The 20,279-nt window shown below is 35.5% G+C and overlaps 1 protein-coding gene and 1 long non-coding RNA gene across 5 annotated transcripts; both read left to right on the top strand.

The window, feature by feature from the left end:
• Window positions 1-1,897: 1,897 nt before the first annotated feature.
• Window positions 1,898-13,312, top strand: LOC147407439 (transmembrane and coiled-coil domain-containing protein STS1-like). 4 transcript variants are annotated; one of them, XM_086436012.1, is made up of 16 exons: window positions 1,900-2,106; window positions 2,208-2,468; window positions 3,252-3,333; window positions 3,456-3,932; window positions 5,872-6,040; window positions 6,161-6,313; window positions 7,037-7,134; window positions 7,309-7,400; window positions 9,483-9,553; window positions 9,646-9,781; window positions 10,232-10,291; window positions 10,438-10,520; window positions 10,612-10,688; window positions 12,160-12,230; window positions 12,563-12,620; window positions 12,723-13,312. In XM_086436012.1, exons 2-16 carry the CDS (start codon window positions 2,236-2,238, stop codon window positions 12,867-12,869), a joined length of 2,007 nt encoding a protein of 668 aa, XP_086292138.1. In that variant the 5' UTR covers window positions 1,900-2,106; window positions 2,208-2,235; the 3' UTR covers window positions 12,870-13,312. The 4 variants fall into 4 exon arrangements, 3 of the variants coding, with proteins under 3 accessions (XP_086292139.1, XP_086292140.1, XP_086292138.1); XM_086436013.1 differs by having other exon boundaries at window positions 1,898-2,468; window positions 3,459-3,932; XM_086436014.1 differs by having other exon boundaries at window positions 1,898-2,468; window positions 12,563-12,624; window positions 12,723-12,840.
• A 918-nt stretch (window positions 13,313-14,230) lies between these two features.
• Window positions 14,231-19,859, top strand: LOC147407438 (uncharacterized). The gene is made up of 3 exons (XR_015176799.1): window positions 14,231-17,948; window positions 19,179-19,253; window positions 19,365-19,859. It is a non-coding gene; the product is annotated as an uncharacterized LOC147407438 (long non-coding RNA).
• The last annotated feature ends 420 nt before the right edge of the window (window positions 19,860-20,279 follow it).

Genomic DNA, 20,279 nt, shown 5'->3' with positions numbered 1-20,279 from the left:
TGATACATGTGCTTTTGCACATGCCATGTATAATGATAAAGAAATTGGTGAAGGTGTGATCATTAAATTAGTCTTGATATATAAGTGGGGTTGAAGTATATCAATTTAAAAGAAAATATTGCATCACAATATTTGTTTATTTTATTAAAAAATTATCATAAATCTAAATGGATTTGATGGTGCCAAGAAGATGTGTAAATTTTTTTAGGAGAATAATTTAATTATTATAAATCTCCAACAAATTTAATAAGTGATAGAGAAGTTTATGTAATATTTTTCAACTAAAATATTATATGTAAGTTAGTGAAATGAGATGTGGTTATAATGTTATAATTAAGAATTATTTATTTTGAGTTGAACTTGTCTATAAATTGAATAAATTTTCAAAAAAATCAACCAATGACACTGTATAACATATGGGATCCACCACCAAATATGTGTAGTTCAACCTTGTTGATCTAAACAAGGATTGCGGGATGCACCATCTTATTGGAGATTGACTTGATCATGAAAGCTTTTCTTAGAGTCTAACAATTTGAAAAGAATAATGAAAACTTGACTCCCCCCCCCTGACATACTCCCCCTTTATTCTTTTGATGGGCTACCTTAGATTTTTTCTTTGGATACACAACTGCACATTCCTATAAATATATGCAGTAGTGTATCCCAAGGAAAGAATCTATGATTTTATGCACATACCAAGATAGGGGAATAGAGGGGGAGTCAGAAAGCCATGACTCATTTGCAAAACCTAGTGTTGGTTATAGTGGTCAGGACATCCCTTTAAAAAGGGAGAGGTCTTGAGTTTAAGTCCACTTGTTGGCTACCCATAGAGATTTATCTCAACTTACGTGATATGTGTGTTATGTGGGGGTATTGCATGTGCCTATGGGAATTGATTGAGATATGGCGTTCCAAGGCTTACGTTACGGACACCCCTTCATTTAGAAAATAATTAAAGAATCTTTTTTTAAAAACATAGGGGTATCTAAATTATTCATCAAAATACATAAGTGCATATTTAAATCATCCATAAAATAAACGAGTTCGAGTGCATGTGGCTTAAGTTCTTCATTTTAGGGGTGCAACTTGATTCAATTTGTGGCTAAATCAAAATTGAACTAACATAAGTTCGGTTCCACCAAATAAGAACCAAAATCGAACTGAATTGCCCATGGAATTGAACCAAATGACATCGATCTAAGGTAAGTTTTGTTCCATGGGCCAATATCCTATAAACCTATTTGAAGCAACCTTCTGATAATGAACATGAAATTTCATATAATAAGTCATTAATAAATTCACAAAAAATAATTTATTAATTTATCTAAAAAAAGTCATTAATCTATGTCTTAAATCCTTAAAAGATAATTAATTAGTCATTAAGAGCAACTCCAACACAAATAGGCATATTTGCTAGGCATTTTATTATGGAGAGTGATTTGAATTTTCACTCCAATCGTACTTAGCCAAAATGAATTTCCACAAATTCAACTACAATAAAATATTTCATAACTGTCATTATTTTTTACGATCAACAGGTAAAGAGAAAGAAATTCACTTTCTTTTTTAGTTTCTCTCACTTTCTTTTTCTCCAAAATATTTCAAACTAGAGAGTCAAAGCTCGAGTGCGTTGGATTGATTTTAGAAGCCTCTGACTCTCTAAAATGACAACTAGGAGAAGATACATAGTCCAAGCCCTAGTATATTGGAGTTGCTCTAAGAGTTTAGTTCTATACAACCTTGAACTGAGTGACGAATCAAATTTCATTTTTTTAACCAAAAACCAAACTGCAACTTGTTCTAAACCGAACCATACCAGTCCAAAGCGGTTCTCGATTTGAACCGGATTAAGTTGCACCCCTACCTTATTTAAAAGCCTGCTCGGTATAACTGTAACTACGATGGTACCGTCTGTATTTCGTGTTTTCTCCGTAAATAAATCGTTAGTTGGAGACGGAGAGTTGGAGGGACGAAATGTCGAAGACTCTTTCAAGTCGTAACGTTCCCTTCCTTCCAGTTGGCATTTAACGGTTTCGATTCGTCAAAAAATATTTATTACGAATAAAAAATACAAGAAATAAAAAATGATTCTACCTTCTTGAAGTACGTTTCGATCGAAACTTCGATTCTTTCGTCAAAACTCAAAACAACCTCAGAAAACTCTAGTTTTTGTTCCAATTTCTGAAGTAGATTTTCGAATGCAGTATTTGCAGCTCTGCAAAAAATTCGATCATGGCCGTGGGATCGATGTTGACTTCTACGCATAGATACGCAGTGGGAGGTCTCCTGAGTCTCGCCCTTCACCAATCTCAAATCCATCAGACTCGACCTTTGGGATCTTCAATATCTACAGACGAAGACTCAACAGAAGAAAGAACAAGTAGCGGTAGCAGTAGCGATTCAGTTGCCGGAGACCCCCAGCTCTGGATTCATGAAAATTCGGGTTTGCTTCGACCAGTCTTCAGGTCGCCCACTCTCCATATCTGACATGAATCGGATTTTATTTATTTTTATAGTTCTAATTATGATTGTTGCGATTGTTCAATTAATTGGTGTTATTATTAAATTTAGGGTTAATTTTACCTGAGAAATTAGATTATGTTACGAGTTTATAAAGAATTATTGATTGCATTTTAGATGATTCTGTTCATCAATTTGTTGCATTAACAATTTAGTGTTAATGTTGCCTCGAAAATTAGGTTATGCTATAGGTTAAAAAAAAAAAAAAAGAATTATGGGTTGTATTTTAGTTGATTCTATTAAGCAATTTGTTGTATAAACAATTTAGGTTAAATTTTGACTCGAAAATTAGATTATGCTATAAGTTTTTTGGTGTTTTTAAAGTATTATGGATTGATTGCATTTTAGTTGATTCTATTTTGCTAGTTATTGTATAAACAATTTAGGGATAATTTTGCCTCGAAAATTGGATTATGCTATAAGTTTTTAGTTTTTGTAAAAAGAATTATAGATTGCATTTAGTTGATTCTCTTTAGCAATTTGTTATATAAACAATTCAGGTTTTATTGACTCGAAAATTAGATTATGCTATAAGTTTTTAGGTGTTTCTAAAGAATTATAGATTGCATTTTGGTTGATTCTATTTCGCAATTTGTTGTATAAACAATTTAGGGTTAATTTTGCCTCAAAAATTAGATTATGCTTTAAGTTTCTAGTGTTTTTTTTTTTTTGAAGAATTATAGATTGTATTTTAGTTGATTCTATTCTTCATTTTGTTGTATAAACAGATTTCTGGAGATTGATGAAATAGCCTGGCTTGGACTTGAGGAAACTGGCAAGTCGGCTCTAGCCACACATCACATTGGAGCTGTGTGCCTTGTTCTTTCATACAATTAATAAAAATACTTCTTCCCAAGTTATTTAGTATATCTCTATTCTCAAAGATTGACTAGTCATCTTGTTTTTTATTATGTTTGTTTTTTTTTTTATAGCAGTTTTTAAGATTACTCTCAGAAGATAATGGTGAAACTTCTTCAGAAAGGATGGATCAGGAATTGGCTTTGTCAAAAGCTGTTGATGCTATGGCAATGAGCATGGAAACTAATGTTTCTTCTGAGGCTGCTCAGGAGAGACATTGTGAGTATGAACATGAATGCCGTGAGAAAAGTTCCACTGGTGAGAAGCCAACAATTTCTGAAGTGCCGGAGACAAGTTCTAAGCCCTTGTCCATCAAAGAGGGGGAAGCTGATGGGTCTGGCCGCAAATTTTGTCAAGAACCCGTGGAAGACATTATGTTGCTTAGCTATCAAAGGAAAGTCGTAGTTCTATATGAGCTTCTTTCTGCTTGTTTAGCAAATACACCCATAGACGGAAAGAAGCATTCTCGACAAAGAAAGGGCTACGATGCTCGGCACCGTGTAGCTCTACGTTTGCTGGCAACATGGCTCGATGTCAAGTGGATAAAAATGGTTTGTACACTCAAACTAGTCATTATTTGTAAGCTGCCTCAAAGATACGGATCTAGTGGCCATATGTTGTTCTTGGATTCCTTGACATGGTTGTAGAATGTTATATGTTAACTATCCTTTCTGATTGTGACCGCAATGGCATTGATTTTCCCTGCATTTGCGATATGGTATCCCAAAGTTTCATCAAATATGCCTTTCTTCCTTTCGTCAATTTCCCTTAATTGGATCCTATCTGTTGACAAACTTATGGTTATAGGTCTCTTATATGTCAAGAGGTGTCCCCTTTGTAAATGTGAAAGGAATCTGTCTATCACCTTCTTTTGCATTTGAGTTTTCTAGGTCTATTTGGTCTTGTTTCCTGTTTCTATTGCAAATCTCTTGGCCATTCCCAAAATCTATCATTGAGGTATTTTAATGTTGGCTATCTTCATACTTTAGGAGTAGGAGGAGAATTTTACGGCCTTTCAACATTTGATGTCTGTTGGCCCCTATGTAAGGAAAGAAATAGGTGGGTTTCTCTAGGGATTAAGAATTTGGTCCTTGATGTTTATTATTATTTTTTGGTGTAAGTTCTTTGATGAATTTGAGGGCTTTTTCTTTGATGCCTATGTAAGGAAAGAAATGGGTTGGTTTTTTCTAGGGATGAAGAATTCGGTTCTTGATGTTATTATTTTTTTGGTGTAAGCTCTTTGATGAATTTTGGTTAGATGGGAGTATGTTTATTCCAATAGGTGGGAGGGTTAGTATGTAGTTGATGAGGTCTTGTGCGTTTCTGTTGGAGATTTTGTTAACCACCTTCTAATTCGTTGTAACTTTTAATTGAGGATTTGGAGTCACTTCATGTATTTTTTTAAAATAATTATTATGGATGTTTCCCATTCTTCGTTCTCTCATAATTCTAAAATTGGTCTTCTGGAGTGTTTTTGGGAAAAGAGAATCCTATGGTGGCTAAATTCGTTTGCCATTTTTTGGGGAGTTTGAATGGAGAGGAACTACCATATTTTCGAGGGTAAGTGGAATTCTGTTCAAGAGGCTGACATTATTATTTTGGGTTTATTGTATTTGTGGTGCTTGATGTTGAAGGAGTTCAATGGGTGTTTTATTGACCTCATGTTGAGATGAGAACCTTTATGTAAAGGGGTGGGGTAAGGATTGTTAGCTTTGTTCTTTTTTTTTTTTGGTCCTTCCTAAGCCCTCATCTAATTTTCGATGTCATTATTAAAATTTTTACGAATAAAAAATAAATAAAATGTTCATGTTTAGTAGGATTGTCAATGGATCGGATTAGACCCGAAATCCAGTCTGTTCCAATCCAATAACTTTGGGTCTGGATCGATCTTTTGGATTCTGATAGGGATTCGATCCATTAACTTATTGGATCGGATCTGGATCAACCATGTCCCGATTCGATAAAATGTAAGAAAGCATATAAATTGTTTTTATATTTGTTTAAATATATGAAGTTTATTTAGATTTTTTATATCAAATCGGGTTTGACCCGATCGGGATCCAATTGTTATTGGATTGAGGGTCTGGACCTAAAATTGAGATCTGATAAAACCCAATCAATAAGAGTCTGATACAATACTTATCGTTTCAGTTCCGGATCAGATCTGATCCTTATCGGATTGTTACCAAATCAACCTCAATCCGATCCGAACCTGATCGATTGATAGCGCTAATGTTCAGTTCTCTTCTGCCACATAATCATCTCATCATTTTATGTTTCAAAATGTCAAAAGTCTTTGTCCTGTTTTTTAGTTTTCATTTTCTTGAACTTTTTCAGTATTCACAATGTACAACACTTGCTTCATCAAGTTAGTACCCATCATGTTAATGCTTTATTCCTTTTAACTTAAGCCTACCATGTAACCAGACTCATGTTAAGACTTCATTCCTTTGGTGGTTATCATATTCATAGAAAACACCAATTTTGTAGGAAGCTATGGAGGTAATGGTTGCTTATTCTGCAATGGCTTTAATGAAAGAGCAAGAACCCAAAGAAGAACAAACCAAAACGCCCGCTAGCAAATGGTCCAGGTGGAAACGTGGAGGTATAATTGGTGCAGCTGCACTAACTGGGGGAACCTTGTTGGCCATTACTGGCGGTATGACATCCTCATATTTTCATCTCAAGATTAGGATATTGCATTTCCTCCCCATTAAAACATATTTACGATGGTATGGAAGTTTTTTCTCTCTCAAGTTTATATTTCAATCTTCAACAGGTCTAGCTGCTCCGGCAATTGCTGCAGGCTTTGGGGCTTTAGCGCCCACATTGGGCACCCTTGTGCCCTTGGTTGGAGCTGGTGGTTTTGCTGCGGTAGCAGGGGCTGCAGGATCTGTTGCTGGTTCTGTTGCTGTTGCTGCATCATTTGGAGGTGATTCGATGGTTTACATTTATTTTGTTTCGTCTCTTATGTTTCACATTGACAACAACATTTTCCATGTGGCTTTTGGCACCTACATTTAGATGGCTGCTGAACAAAACTAATTCAATTCTTATTCCTTGACAGGTATCTTGAATTTCGATTTGAAATGTTTTCCCTAACCCCCCACCCTTTCTCTCTCTCAACGCACATCTTAAAAAAGTAGTGGTCAGGAGGACACTCAGGATAGTTTCAAAAACACTTTTCTATTACCACATCAGCACCTATTGTGATGTGCAAAGATAATTTTTTTTTGTCAACATATCACGACCCTTGTATGTGCATGTTTGTGTTGGTGTCTGTGTGTGGATGGGGGTGGGGGTGGGGGGGAGGGGCGAGGCGAGCAGATGGAAGGGAGAATGAATAATTTGAGCGGTTGATATGAAAGCTAACTTGTCTACATTATGACTTAAAACACTTTTTGTTGCTTTCTCTTTCCTTAATTTAATAAATTTTGCACTTAAACAAAAATATCATAAACTTGCTAGTTGTATACAGTGTATTTTAGATCTTGAACTGGTACTTAAAATATTTTGATCCTGAGTTAGAATTGAGGCTGATCCCTAGTCAACATCCAAGCACAAATAGCATCATTTAATAATTATTAAAACAAGATACTTCAAGGGTTATTGAGCATTTCCATCTTATACCTCCTCTTGCCGTTTTGCAACCCAGCTGCCGGAGCTGGACTTACAGGGAGTAAAATGGCTAGGAGAATTGGAGACATTGATGAATTTGAGTTCAAGGCTGTTGGAGAAAATCATAACCAAGGCGTGGGTTGCCCTTGACTTTTCTTCTTCTTCCTCTTTAGTTTTTGGTAGAATTCTGAAGGGAAATGCCACATTTTCACACAACTCGATTGGTCATTGTCTTTTCACCCTCAGGACCGCTGTTTTGTATGATTTATTAATTCTGACTTCTACTCTCAATAAACCTTCTTTTTTCAGCGGCTGGCAGTTGGCATCTTGGTCTCGGGAGTTGTTTTTGAGGTGGAAGATTTTGTAAAACCATGGGAAGGACAAGAGGATAACTTGGAAAGGTGCGACACATACCTTAATCCCATTTATATATGTTTTTCTTTCCCTACATGTTTCCCTTCTACGGAAATAGTTGTTTTTTTTCCTTTAGTTGTTGTAGAATGCTTCTCCTCCCTCTCTGTTTCTGGCCAATTTTGAGTGGTAAATCCCTTAAAGCAACGAATGGAAAGTTTTTTTAATCTGTTTTTGGCGTTGTTTTGTCACAAATAGCACATCTGTTGATCCTGACTCGGATTCTGTTTTGAACAAGGTTTCCTACCCACAAGTGTCCAACAAAATCTACGATATTTGTTATCTGAATTTCTCTATACTTATGAAGGACAATGCGAAATACACATCGCGTAATTGTTTGCAAATGGGTTTAGTCATCATTATGTTTTTTTTTATAACCTATAATTTTAGATTGGTAAAATTACAAGCATAGTATTGGTATTATTAGAATGAAAGTGGGGGCAATTATCAATGATACGGAATCGAGAAATAAATTTTGATGGAGTATAGCTATCTGAAAGTATTGCAAAAAGAGTTCTCACAGTAATCTAATTTATAGACTCAATTGTAAATGTAATGTCTCATCAAAGATCCATTGGTATACATCATTTTAATTGAAATGCCAACATGACCTAATCTAACCAAGTCTATTATAATGATCAGTTGAAACAGTGGAAGTTTGAGTAAGATTTTGAGATGGGTAAGTGAAAAGATTATGAAAGATAAAAAATCAGAAATGAATGTATTTATGAGAATGTAAGGGTAGGCCTTTTCTGGTTTGGAATGTCTCCCATCCCTTGTTCCTTCCCAAATCTGTCTACCCTCCACGTCAAGGCTAACAGAAATAGAAAATAAACACACAGTTAACCTCTCCAAACCCTCAAGCTAATCATTGAAAGCTCTCCTGAAACCAAAATCCCACGACACCTAAAAAGATGCAATTGTTTTCCTTTCTTTGTGGACAAACAAAGATACGGTTCCTCATCAGTTACCGGAGAGTAGGTGAGCCAATCAATGGGGAAATGTTCTATACCAAATCAAGAGTTCAGTTGACTCCTTTGTCTGAGTGTGGGCACCATCCTGTGCTCCAAGAGACCTGCACTTTGTTCTGGTTAGCACTGTGGCCACTTATGACTGAGACTAGCAACTCTGCCACTTATAAAAATTGTAGTTTTAGTAATCATGTTTGAATTTGTGAAGTGAGGTCCAGTTTTCATGGAGGATATCTCATCATGTTATGGAGAGATGGTCATCCAAGTTGTTATGTGATTGATGTAATTTCTTCTCCTATTGGCAAATGTTTTTGATTGTTAATGCTAAGGTGGTAGGCTACTTCTGTAATGTATTTTTGATCGTTAGTGTAGTATTGCTGTTTCAAAAATTGGGTTTGATATGGCATGAGATATAATGCTGTCGTCGTATTGCTCTGTAGAATTTTTCTGAGATATCCTCCAACTTTGACTTCATTGGAACGTATTAGCGAGTCATTTAAGATACCTTAAGAGTCAGATATGAGCTATTGATAAACTTATACTTGTGGACTTCTTGTGTTTTTGTTTTTTCTAAGCAAGCAAATGAAAATTTGGCCACAGCATCCGCCACCAGATTTCTTTCTCGATACACATACTTGATGTTCCAGTGGGATTTCACTAATTTTTCCTGAAAAAAAATAAATCCATTCCTTGGCAATCCAAGGATAATTTCCATCCTTTAATGTTCGAACCATTACGATTGAATCAGATACAATCAATACTAGGCCACACAAATCAGCAACCTGAAGCCCAGCAGCCGGCTCTCTGAATTCAGCTATGTTAGTGATAGAACACTAAAATACTTGTGGACTTCTAGTTATTACATGATGTCTAATACAAGTTTAATATACCCTTTCCTCTTTTAAGGTACACAGGACATTAGGACTACAGATCTCTACCAAGTCTCATATACCACTCATACTTTGATCTGCTTTTATATAACCAAATGTTTTTTTTCCCTTCCATACATTAGCAACCGATGTGCCCTGAAGACTTGTTGAGCCTTCAAACTGCATGCATCCTGTTTTTTTTTCTTCTGACAACAGTATGATAAATATTTAGGTATGCTCTACAGTGGGAGTCGAAGAATTTGATTGCAGTGAGCACTGCAATCCAGGACTGGTTAACTTCAAGTAATTCTCTCTGACCTGATAGTTTTTAATACTTATTGGCTACTGATTTTATGACCAGCATGTGATGCTGACATTTTCGAGCCCTGCCCCAGGACTTTCATTGGAGTTGATGAAGCGAGGTGCCATGATGACTGTATTAAGCACACTTTTAACTGCCTTGGCTTGGCCGGCTACTTTACTTGCGGCTACTGATTTTATAGACAGCAAATGGACGATTGCAGTGGACAGGTTCCTTCTATAATACACGTTACATGCATGTAACAGGGTCTGGACCAGCCATTCTGAGTCCCACTTCAGGAATCTCCTAGGTCGACATGTGTTCTAATCAGATGATTTTAACCGACTAATTACATACTTTATGCTGCATTATGCCACATTTTCCAACAGCCCAAACATGCAAGCACTGATCAGTGATCAGTTAGACCAGTCTTTGGCCTATGAGAACTACTGAGGAAGACCTTAACAAATAGTTGATTTGACCTCTGTGGATGTCCTAAACCTGTGGTAGTCAGGATGGGAGGAAAGCCTCCTGTGCCTGCATCCTAAGTCAAGTATTTCTCCAGCCAAAAATTATAATGCCCAGAAATATTTTCTATAACCGAAGAAACTCCTCAGGCAAAAGGGTTTCTATTTATGCATTTCTTCCTTGTCCTTTAATCTTCTTTCCCGTTCTTTCAGATCAGACAAAGCAGGAAAACTTTTGGCTGAAGTGTTATCGAAGGGATTGCAGGGAAACAGGTATCCTACTTTCTTATGAAAAGATTTAACTTTTCTATCGTTGCCTTGCAAATCTCTTTGCGTTGCGTGAATTATCCATGCCATTTCCTTGGCTTTAGCTTAATGAATTATCTGAATCATTTCCTTGGTTTTCTATGAATTTTCAGGCCCGTGACACTCATTGGTTTCTCACTTGGGGCACGTGCGATTTTCAAATGTCTACAGTGCTTGGCTGAAATGGAAGATAATGGTAGTTGGTACTGGCCAATTTATAGCTATGTTGCATTTGAATAATGTGAATTGATTTGAATTTTCCTAATGCATTCTTTAATTTTTGGCAGCTGGACTTGTAGAAAGGGTTGTTCTTCTTGGAGCACCAGTTTCAATTAAGGGGGAAAACTGGGAGACTGCGAGGAAGGTAGTTGCAAAATTTTTTTTTTTATCTTCTCGACTTTCATTTCTCTAGCAACTTTTCGTTCACAACTGGTGTAGCCATGGTTTTAAATCTTGTCCGAGACTGAGATGACTGGGGTGAATCATCTTGGTCTTGTTTGTGAATGATATGGATATGCAGTGTGATACAGACATCACATAGTATCATTAGACAAACAAAATATCTCGGATGAGATTCACAAAATCTTGGACAGGATAGCGAGATGACTCGTTTTATACATTAAAAGCTATGGATAAACACAAAGAGTTGTGATAAACAAACATACTCAACTGATGTGGCATATGCACAGGACAGTAGATTTTTTCCTCGATATACGCATGGAAAAATCTATGGTTCTGTGCATATTCCACTCAGTTGGGTATATTTGAGCATCTTTTGTTTTTTTTGGAGTCAGTTTATCATTATTCAAACAGCAAACAGGGATGACAATTTCTTATCAATTTTTTTGTTGAAAAAAACTTCTTTTTCTCCAATGGCCCCTCTTCTTCTCCATTTTTAGATTTGTTTAAAATCTAAATCCTTACACAGATGGCAATTAGTTGGTCAAGCAACGTTCTCAACTTTATATCAATGACTGGAAATCCTCGAGTTCCCTAAGATTTAAACTCGAAGAAAAGGTGCAAAATAGTTTAAGGGTTTTTTTAGAATTTTTTTTTTCCTTCAAAAAATGAAATAAAATTAAGCAATCAAAATTTCAAAAAGTTGCGAGTGTGAAGGGTTTTTTTTCCCTCTGGTTTATGGTTGGTTGGAAGTCATTGAGATGCCAAATTTAAAATTGAAGAAAAGCTGCACTTGGTTTAGTTATTAAAAAAAAAAAAAAAAAAATGAAAGAAAATTTGGTGTTCTGTTGTGGACCAGGATGATTTGTCCGAGACGAGATGACTTGTCTGAGACAACTCGGTCTCATCCATGACTGAGATGAGACAAAATACCGAGATTTGAAACCATGGGTGTAGCTGGAGCAAATCCAACTAATAATTTGATGCATCGAAGAAAATAAAAGAGAAAAATTCAAAGAATAAGATGAGAGAAAATGATGATAAAAAGTACAGATAAAAAAATTGTGACAAAAGTGAGGAGTTTGGTAGTGGCAGTCAGTGCAGACTTAAGACAGCTTTGACAAATGCGTCAGATCCCTTGTGTTGAATTAATGAAGCAAGGTGCAAGATTTGAGGGAGCTCTTTCTCTCCCTCACCCCCATAGTTGATCCTAGCCGTTGCTCCTTGAAACAGTCTCAAATAATTATCTAAAACCCCTATAATACCCTTTATCTAAACGAGGAACATTCCAATATGCCTTTGAAAATGAACTCATTCTCCAAATCAACCTTGTTGATTTCGACAAACAAGGGTCTCTCACACCACATGGTTTGGTGGTCTACTGCAACACATTATGTTTCTTAGAACTTCGTTTAAAACCTGTTACTTGTTTGCAGATGGTAGCTGGCAGATTTGTGAATGCTTATTCTACAAGTGATTGGACACTTGGAATTGCTTTCCGTGCAAGGTATGGGGGATTCACAAGAGACATTATAATTCTACTTAATGCTCTAGTCGGAGTTGGATTCCCATAAAATCTTCAACCAGTTAGAATATATTACTGGCAGCTATTTGCCATCCAATTTGTACATCAACTGTTAATCCACACCATCTAAACAATTTCCTTCTCTATAATGGATCTTTGCCCATAAACCAAACTGATCTGATGATAATTATATATGTGTAGTCACTTGATTTGGGGCATTATTTATAGCTACGGGCAATGTTCCATCATTTACAAATTGCAATATATTCCTACCTTATTCATCTTCTTTCTTGAAACTGTTGAACGTTTTGCAGCTTACTTTCTAAAGGTTTAGCTGGAATCGGACCTATTGATGTGTCTGGAATTGAGAATGCAAGTACTCTGCTCCATCATCCTTAGTCCACTATGCAACTTAAAACTTGTTCATCTTATTCTGTATTCTTCAAATAAAAAGGCTTTTCTTTTGGTTCCCAGGTTGATGTAACAGAACTCGTTGAAGGCCATTCTTCCTATCTTTGGACTACACGGCTGATCCTAGAACTGCTTGAACTGGACACCTATTACCCTGTTTTCAGGAACTTTCCTGCCAAACCCCAGGACGAAAAAAGTACAGAAACTTAAACATTGGTTTTACTCATTCCATTCCCGAACCAGCCTGCTCGAAGTTTCTCTCATTTTTCAGTGATGGAAGCATAGTCTGGCATGGAGAAATGCCAATGCAAATTAGTTCAATTCAGTTGGGTTGGGTTCCAATTGTATGGATTTTGTTCTTGTCTTCTAATTGGTTCTCCGTCGCGATTTGTTGGTTTGGTTTTGCTTGACCAGTTCATTGATGTTTTAGTTCTGTCAATAAATGTAATTGAGCTGTCAGGTTGGGAACCACCACCATTTAGTGATCTGGTGAATAGTTTCAGATCCTTTGGTTGTAGATTGATGGCAGTAATAGTAAATGGTGCTACTACTGGTTTTTGTGGAAGATTGTTTTGATTTAGATCACAGTTTGCTTGTGAGCTGTGTGTACTCTGTATAAATAAATAAATAAATAAAATTAAAGGTATATTTTAGTTCTTGTGTAAGAATTGCATATCTTACTTTGTTTGTGGTGGTAAATAAATAATACCTTTAAATAAGATGTTACTTTAGATAGAGTTGAATGGCAAACTTGGAATCTTGTTGTCATCTGATTAATTAGAAAAGAAAATGAAATTTCTAATAGCATTATTGAAGAAATGTCAATGAGAGTTTACATATAATAATAGATATCATTTTTAAAGTCTAAATTCATTTCTTTTAGCCATATAGTTTTCACAATTTGGAATGGATTGATTTTTAGTAAGGATGATCTCTATGGTGAGGAAATCATCATCATAAAAAATCATCCCAATTTGAAATTTCTAACACCATCAAATGTGGTTTAGAATCGTGGACCAATTTTTTACCGTTAATTTGTAAATCCTTTTGATGGGGAATGCTAGCACTAAGCTCCTGTTGACGGGGTGTGGCCATTAATGTAACAAAGTGTCCTTATTTTTGTCTTCCCTAATAGCAGGCTTCTCAATTTTTTTCGCTATCATCATCATCATCATTATATTTTCATTTTCTTTGAAAAATATTTGATGTATCCATATGTTTTCAAATTGTTGGCATGACCCTTGACCATGGTCTTATCGATCTAAAAATCTTAATGTATGTTTTTTTTCCCAAAATCAATCATCTTCAACCTTTCAAAGATGTTGATGATGAATCGATGAAGTCATTGAGGGTGACGATGAGGAAGATGATGATATTATTGTTGTTGGTGGTGGTGGTGATGATGATATTGAGATTGTTTTTTATTAGTTTATAATAAAAGACCGAGGTCAAGGGTTCATTGTCATCATTTTCAAAATCTAAGGATGTATCTGAAATATTTATAAAACCTGGATATGCATATATAAAAAGAGAAAAAAAAAAAGAAAAAAGAACACGTGTCATTATGTGGGCAGCAGTAACGATCACGCTCGTCTAAGGATCATGGTGGTAGCACTCCTCTTCAGAGAGAAAGAGAGAGAGAGAGAGACACGCAAGGGATGTCTCTGCTAGTCTTCTACTCATCCATTCTCAATTCTAAAGCTAGAAACCCATTTGCGTTGGCATCAGTAGAAACTAGAAACCTTCAACAAGGAGTGTGAATGTGCATTGTGCATGTTTTTCTGCTTCCATTATAATTATCTTTAATGTTTTCGGATTTTGGATTTCGATCTTCATTTTCATCTCTGAGAAGTTATAAATTCGTTCTAAACTGTAACTTCAATTACCATCCTTTATCCTTATTATTTTCCGTTTAATTGATTGCTTATCACAATATTTCAGGAATTTTAGAGCAAAAACCAGTATGATTATGCTGTTTGTTTTTTTTTATTATAGCAAACTTGTGATTTAAGTTTCATTCATAGTCAGGGGCGGAGCCAGGATTTCGCCAACATGGGGCAACTAAGAGTGATTTTTTGTGTGTGGAGGCATTTAAGAGTGGAATTTTTATTTTTTTATTTTATGTTGTTGCAATAGCTCATATATATCCTTTGATTTTGGAAATTCTTGTGTGTGTGTGTGTGTGTGTGTGTGTGTGTGGGTTGGGGGGGGAGGGGGGCAAGTGCCCCACTATAAATCCACCTCTGTTCATAGTTCAATGGAAATGGAAGTGGAAGTGGATATGAACACACTTTTAATAATAGAAGACGTGGCTCTAGACATAATTGAATAGTGGCGCAACATGATTCACTCTAGCCGGCCCAAAATCTTTGGGTTACGGTTTCAATGATGTTCAAAGTGGCTCATTGTGACTTCCTGGATTGCTGGTGGAAATCTAAAATGGGCGGGCTTTAGTTTGTCTTTAATTTGTTCTTTAGGGTTTTTTTTTTTTGGTATTGTGTTTGAACCATGGGTTAACTTTTGAAAGATGGTATAGATGTGCCATGTCTTTTATTTGTTTAGTTTCGTATTGTTGAGTATAGAAGCTAACTAGTTGTTGTATCAGGTATTTGGTTTTCCATGTTTATTTATTAAGAAAGGAGTTCCTTTGTTTTTACTTCAATGGCAATTAAATTTGAGATAAGATGAAAAAATTGAAACAAAAACGAAGCATACCTCATTTCAATAATGATACAACGGCATGGGATTGAAAAAAAGAAAACGAAAAAGAAAAAGAAAACAGAGGGCTCTTATTTAAAGAAATTGAGCTTGCCATTCCTAGGATATAAAGAGAAGAGTTGTTAAGAGGTGCTTTGTAAGCTAATTATCTGAAAAGTATAGAAGACTAATAAGATAGTGTTAGGGATGGTAGATCACTTCCATCAAGAGGGAATTTCATATTAAGTTTTGATGTCTAAGAAATAAGATGAATACAATAACAACTTTTATTTTTAATTTTTTCAACAGACAATGGTAATGGAAATTTTGATGCTCTTTTTTTTACCTGTTTTGGTCTGGGTAGGTTTTCCCCATGGGTTTCGTTTATTTGTTTATGAGATGGTCGAGTAGCTACTTCAACATAATGGGGAAACATTCCTTGGAAGACGTTCCACTTTAATTGTTTTCTGTGAGTTTAAAAGGAACATACTAATGGGATATTGATGGAGGCTTGATTTCTACCATTGTAATTTGCAGTGGCACTACAGTGTTTGTGGAGTATGTTTTTGATTCGAAGTTTTGCTTTTAAGTGTATTTTGGGAAATATTGTAAGTCAGTGTTGAATGAAGCGGGGGAGGCCGCACTTATCAAAGGTGAAAAGGGCTCAAGTGTCTCATCTTTGACACAACTAGAGTGTTTGGACTCGACTCAGCTTGATGGGGGGTCAATGGGACTACCATCCTTGCAGATACCAATGCTTTGTTTTGGAGTAATAGTGTGGAGATTCTCTATTTTCACCGCTTAGGTTTCAATAATGTTAATGAAGTATTGTTTTGAGATAAATTAGCAGTGCCTTGTTAAGACCATTTGAGGTGTTGACAACATGAATTATGTTCCCTAATTCAATTTTATATAGATTTATATCTTTTTGTAGAGCATGTTCTTATATTTCTTATTCCTACTTCAATCCACATCCTTTTCATCTTTTCCTCTCATACTTTTAGAATCTTCAAGCTGCACTAAACCGCTCCTTAATGTTGATCTTCGTTGTATGCAATGAAGGACATTGGGACTACTATTAAATTCCCTCAATATGTCATCTAATCTAATCTTTGCTTGTCCTTGTCAGTCCACTCATCCTTATCAGAATTCTCATTTTTTCTTCACCTATTCTATGAACATGTTCTTGATTGCCCAACAATTGTCCATAAACCAAATCCATTCTCATTGCTATATTGCAAAATTTGACCTTTAGTATGTTTGGTTTCATAAGTCACATAGCACTTGATAAGTACATTTCCAATTCTCCATTTTAGCCCCTGAGCTTTAATTCTACCACCATCATCCTATTCAATATGCCTTTTACATATAATTGAACTTACATAACTATGTTGGTTTCTTTGGGGTATTTCTTACCCATCAATCGTAACCAATTCCCCATTCCTTTTCATGCCAATACTAGAGTCAGATTGCATATATTCCAACTTAGGTTGACTTATTTAAAGTTTGAGCTCTATTACAAGAATTAATTTCTCAGAGAGACCTTATCTTGCACCATTTTAAGGTAGTTCTTTTCAATGAAACTGCTTGCAACTTCAAGAGTTTTTTTTTTTTTTGGGGTGCGCGTGTGTGTGAACCTCATCATTTCAAACTTGCTATTTGTTGATTTGTTCTGTAGAGGTGCTGTTCATATTATTTTCTTTTTGAAGGAACCCCTGCCCTCCTAAGCTCTTTCAATCTTACTCTTTTCCTAGTAAATTCTTGCTGTTGAGAAAAAGACGTCATTGTTGTAGGCCTTTTGGTGTTTCCATGGACCTTAAGATATTTTAATGCTTCCGAACATAATGTATTTCTCTCCATCTTATTTTATGATATCCTCAGTTCGATATGCTCTCTACAGTTCATTAAGATCAAGTTCTTTTTATGAGGCTACTGATTTTATAATTTTAGTATTGATTTTTATCTGTTAGTGTTCTTCTAAACAAATGGTCGGTGTTCATTTTAGAATTGTTCCATGGGTTTATTCTGCCAGAACGCACTAATTTTATCTATAAATGAGACAACATTATGCTATTTTATACTTCAAAAGGAGTCATAACAGGTTTTATGTTTTTATTGAAAGTGAGAACAATATAAATAATGTGCATTGTAAGATTGAATCTAGTAAATAAAATGAAGTTGCTGTTTATCCCTAAAATGCTTGTTTATATGAGTATGTAACATTGTAACTGTTCCTTTGGAGTCTCATGTTAAAGCGTTTCCCCTGATTGAATACTTTGTTTATGGACGTAATGCCAAAATGTATATATATTTCTTGGACTAAATTACACATTTCTATTTCATTTTGTTTTTCTTTGCATATTGAAAAACTTTCCCCCACAATTACCTGAAGATATTCTGATTTTCAAAATTATGACCAGTACCGGCTACATCATGGGAGAATTCAAGATGGAAACTATTGAAGAGGGTCACAGTCTTACAGGCTTCAAGTATGATTGTGTTAATTATTCTGTGTACTTGGTTGGATGCCAAAGATTCTTCTTCTGATCTGCAAGTGAAACAAGGAGAATTGCATTTTATGTTGGTATTGAGGTTATTATCTCAAATTCTCAATGATTCTTTCTTATTTATGTAATTCACATTACATTAGTATTTGAACCTAGAAATCAACTACATGGTTATTTGTACATGGTGACACCCAAAATGATATTTTGCAAACCAATGCTGAACCTGCAATTGGTGTGTTTCACTTTCACATAAGAGAATTTTATTTTCAGCAGAATTGCATAGCATAAAATATCCAATTATGTAAAAGTGGCCAAAATCTAATTTTTCCTCAAACCAAGTTTTGGGGCTTGGCGAGTGTTGCAGGTCAACCCTCTCATGCAAAACGTAATATTTGATTAGACAGTATCGAACCGTAACTTCATGTTGGATGTCCAAACAAGCCCGAAGAGTATATTGGTTTCATTGTTGGCTTTCGGCTCTTGTTACATTCATACTGTTAGTAGACACAGAAGTTTCACATTTTATATATATATATATATATATATTTTTTTTCCTTTTACTAAAATTCTATACTTGTGCAAATCTAAAGGGAAATAGAGCAGATCTAGTGTTTGTTGGAACCCTGAGAAGATCGTTTGTTTATATTTCTAAATGGAAGTTGTAAATTTCTTGTGCAAATTGGAGGTGGGAGGAGTGTGTAACTCATCAATCTGTCATAATGCCTAGTATTTGAACCTATATCCCGATGACTTGTTGCTGCGTCTCCCTGTAACCTCCATTCCTCGGGATAGATTGTTTTTTCTTGGAATGTGCCAATGTGAGACTTGTCAGTGTTGGAGGCAATTTGGGCTGATATTGGAGGTTGTTGCGGTTTTATCATTCTGTCTCAGTTTGTATCATACTATCTCAGTCTGTATCCGCAGTCGAGAATGTTTAGTTTTTTCATCCAGCTCAGATGCATTATGTGATCTTGACTTGAAACCACCATGATCCGCGTTTCATAAAAATACCAAAAGGATGGCGTTGTGTAGATGACTTTGGAAGGATTCTAGTGATTTGATTATCCTTTTTTTTCCATTCTGGATGAATAATCTGTTATTGTATCAATCAACTGCTACTTCGTTGCAAACTCATACAAAATGTAATTTCTTAAATTTGATCTTTTCTATTAAAATCCCTTTCAGTATCAAGTTCCATTAAGCTTATCATACTTCGTTCCATGTAAAACATTATGCATTTATATTATTTCACACTTTGCTTAAATTTTTAACATGGATGCGGTGTGACTGACTTGCAATCTATGTTCCTTTGAAGATGGTTGAGTTTTTCCTCAGCCACGAGTATACAAGCCAGCATACTTCATAAGGGAGGAGTTCTTGAGCAGGCAAGGCACTGAGTTTGCTATTTTTTATGGTTATTATAACATTTTATTTCCAAAATGTATTGTTGACCTCAATGGGAATTCAAGGGATCTGGAATCTGAACCTTGCAACTACACAGATTTACTAGGAATGCGAGTCTAGTGGCTTCAGGTGTGGCTAGGAACATCCCCAAAGTGGGCAACTACATCAAGGACAATCTTGATGGCATCTTTACCAAAGACGAGCCAAGATAGCTGATTTTGGAAATTAAGAAGAAAATAGTTTAAGAAATGGGGTTTAGCATCATCCAATGACTGATGCTTGCCTCTATTTGTTGATGATGATGATGAGTGACCCTTGTGGTTCGAAGGGGAGAGAAATGAGATGGATGATTTCAAACATGTATTGCTTGCTATAATACATGCATTTGATTATTGTGCGTTTTTTTATTTTTTTTTTGGGTGTAGGCTAGCAAAATTAGTGTCCAACAATGCATGTCATACCTTGTGGATTAATTGTATATATATTCGAAGAGAGGTCTCTAGGTGCAAATTATTTGGAGATTATATAATTTTGATAGATGATCCAATTACTAAATCTCCCCACCCCCACACCCCCACCCACACACCCACCCTCCTTAAGAAAAGATTTGAAGTACCCAAAATACCCTTAGAAGTAAATCCCCCCCTCACGCAATCGTCTTTCTTAAGTCACCTAAGATTTCCAATGGTAATCTAATGCTGGATGGAAAACCGCGAATGTCAGATGGTAGTGAAACTTGAAGATATTCGAAAAGGTAATTTATTTACGATATAAATATATGTATTTTAAATTGTCTCATTTTAGTTGTGAAGTTCCACTAATGATGTTACTGCTTTTTTCCATTGCTTAGTTATAAGAAAAGCAGCAAGTCATTGCTTACCAAAAAAAAAACTAATGATTTCACCACTTTCAATTATTAAGTGGTGAGTTTGCTGCTTTTTGTTTCAAAGTGATGAATTTGCTGGTTTTTTTGTTTGAAGATGGCGATTTCATGCATTTTTTGTTTCAGAGT

Source organism: Akebia trifoliata, chromosome 3 (assembly GCF_017979445.1).
Source record: "Akebia trifoliata isolate Shusen 1 chromosome 3, ASM1797944v1, whole genome shotgun sequence".
NCBI classification, from domain to species: Eukaryota; Viridiplantae; Streptophyta; class Magnoliopsida; order Ranunculales; family Lardizabalaceae; genus Akebia; species Akebia trifoliata.
Note: the sequence above shows the minus strand (reverse complement) of the source record. Positions and strands in the feature narration are given on the sequence as shown.

Coding starts and splice junctions, on each gene's coding strand:
- LOC147407439 (XM_086436012.1), top strand. CDS start 2,236: ATGGCCGTGGGATCGATGTTGACTTCTACGCATAGATACGCAGTGGGA. Junction 3,933..5,871: donor ATGTCAAGTGGATAAAAATG/GTTTGTACACTC, acceptor CCAATTTTGTAG/GAAGCTATGGAGGTAATGGT. Junction 6,041..6,160: donor CTTGTTGGCCATTACTGGCG/GTATGACATCCT, acceptor AATCTTCAACAG/GTCTAGCTGCTCCGGCAATT.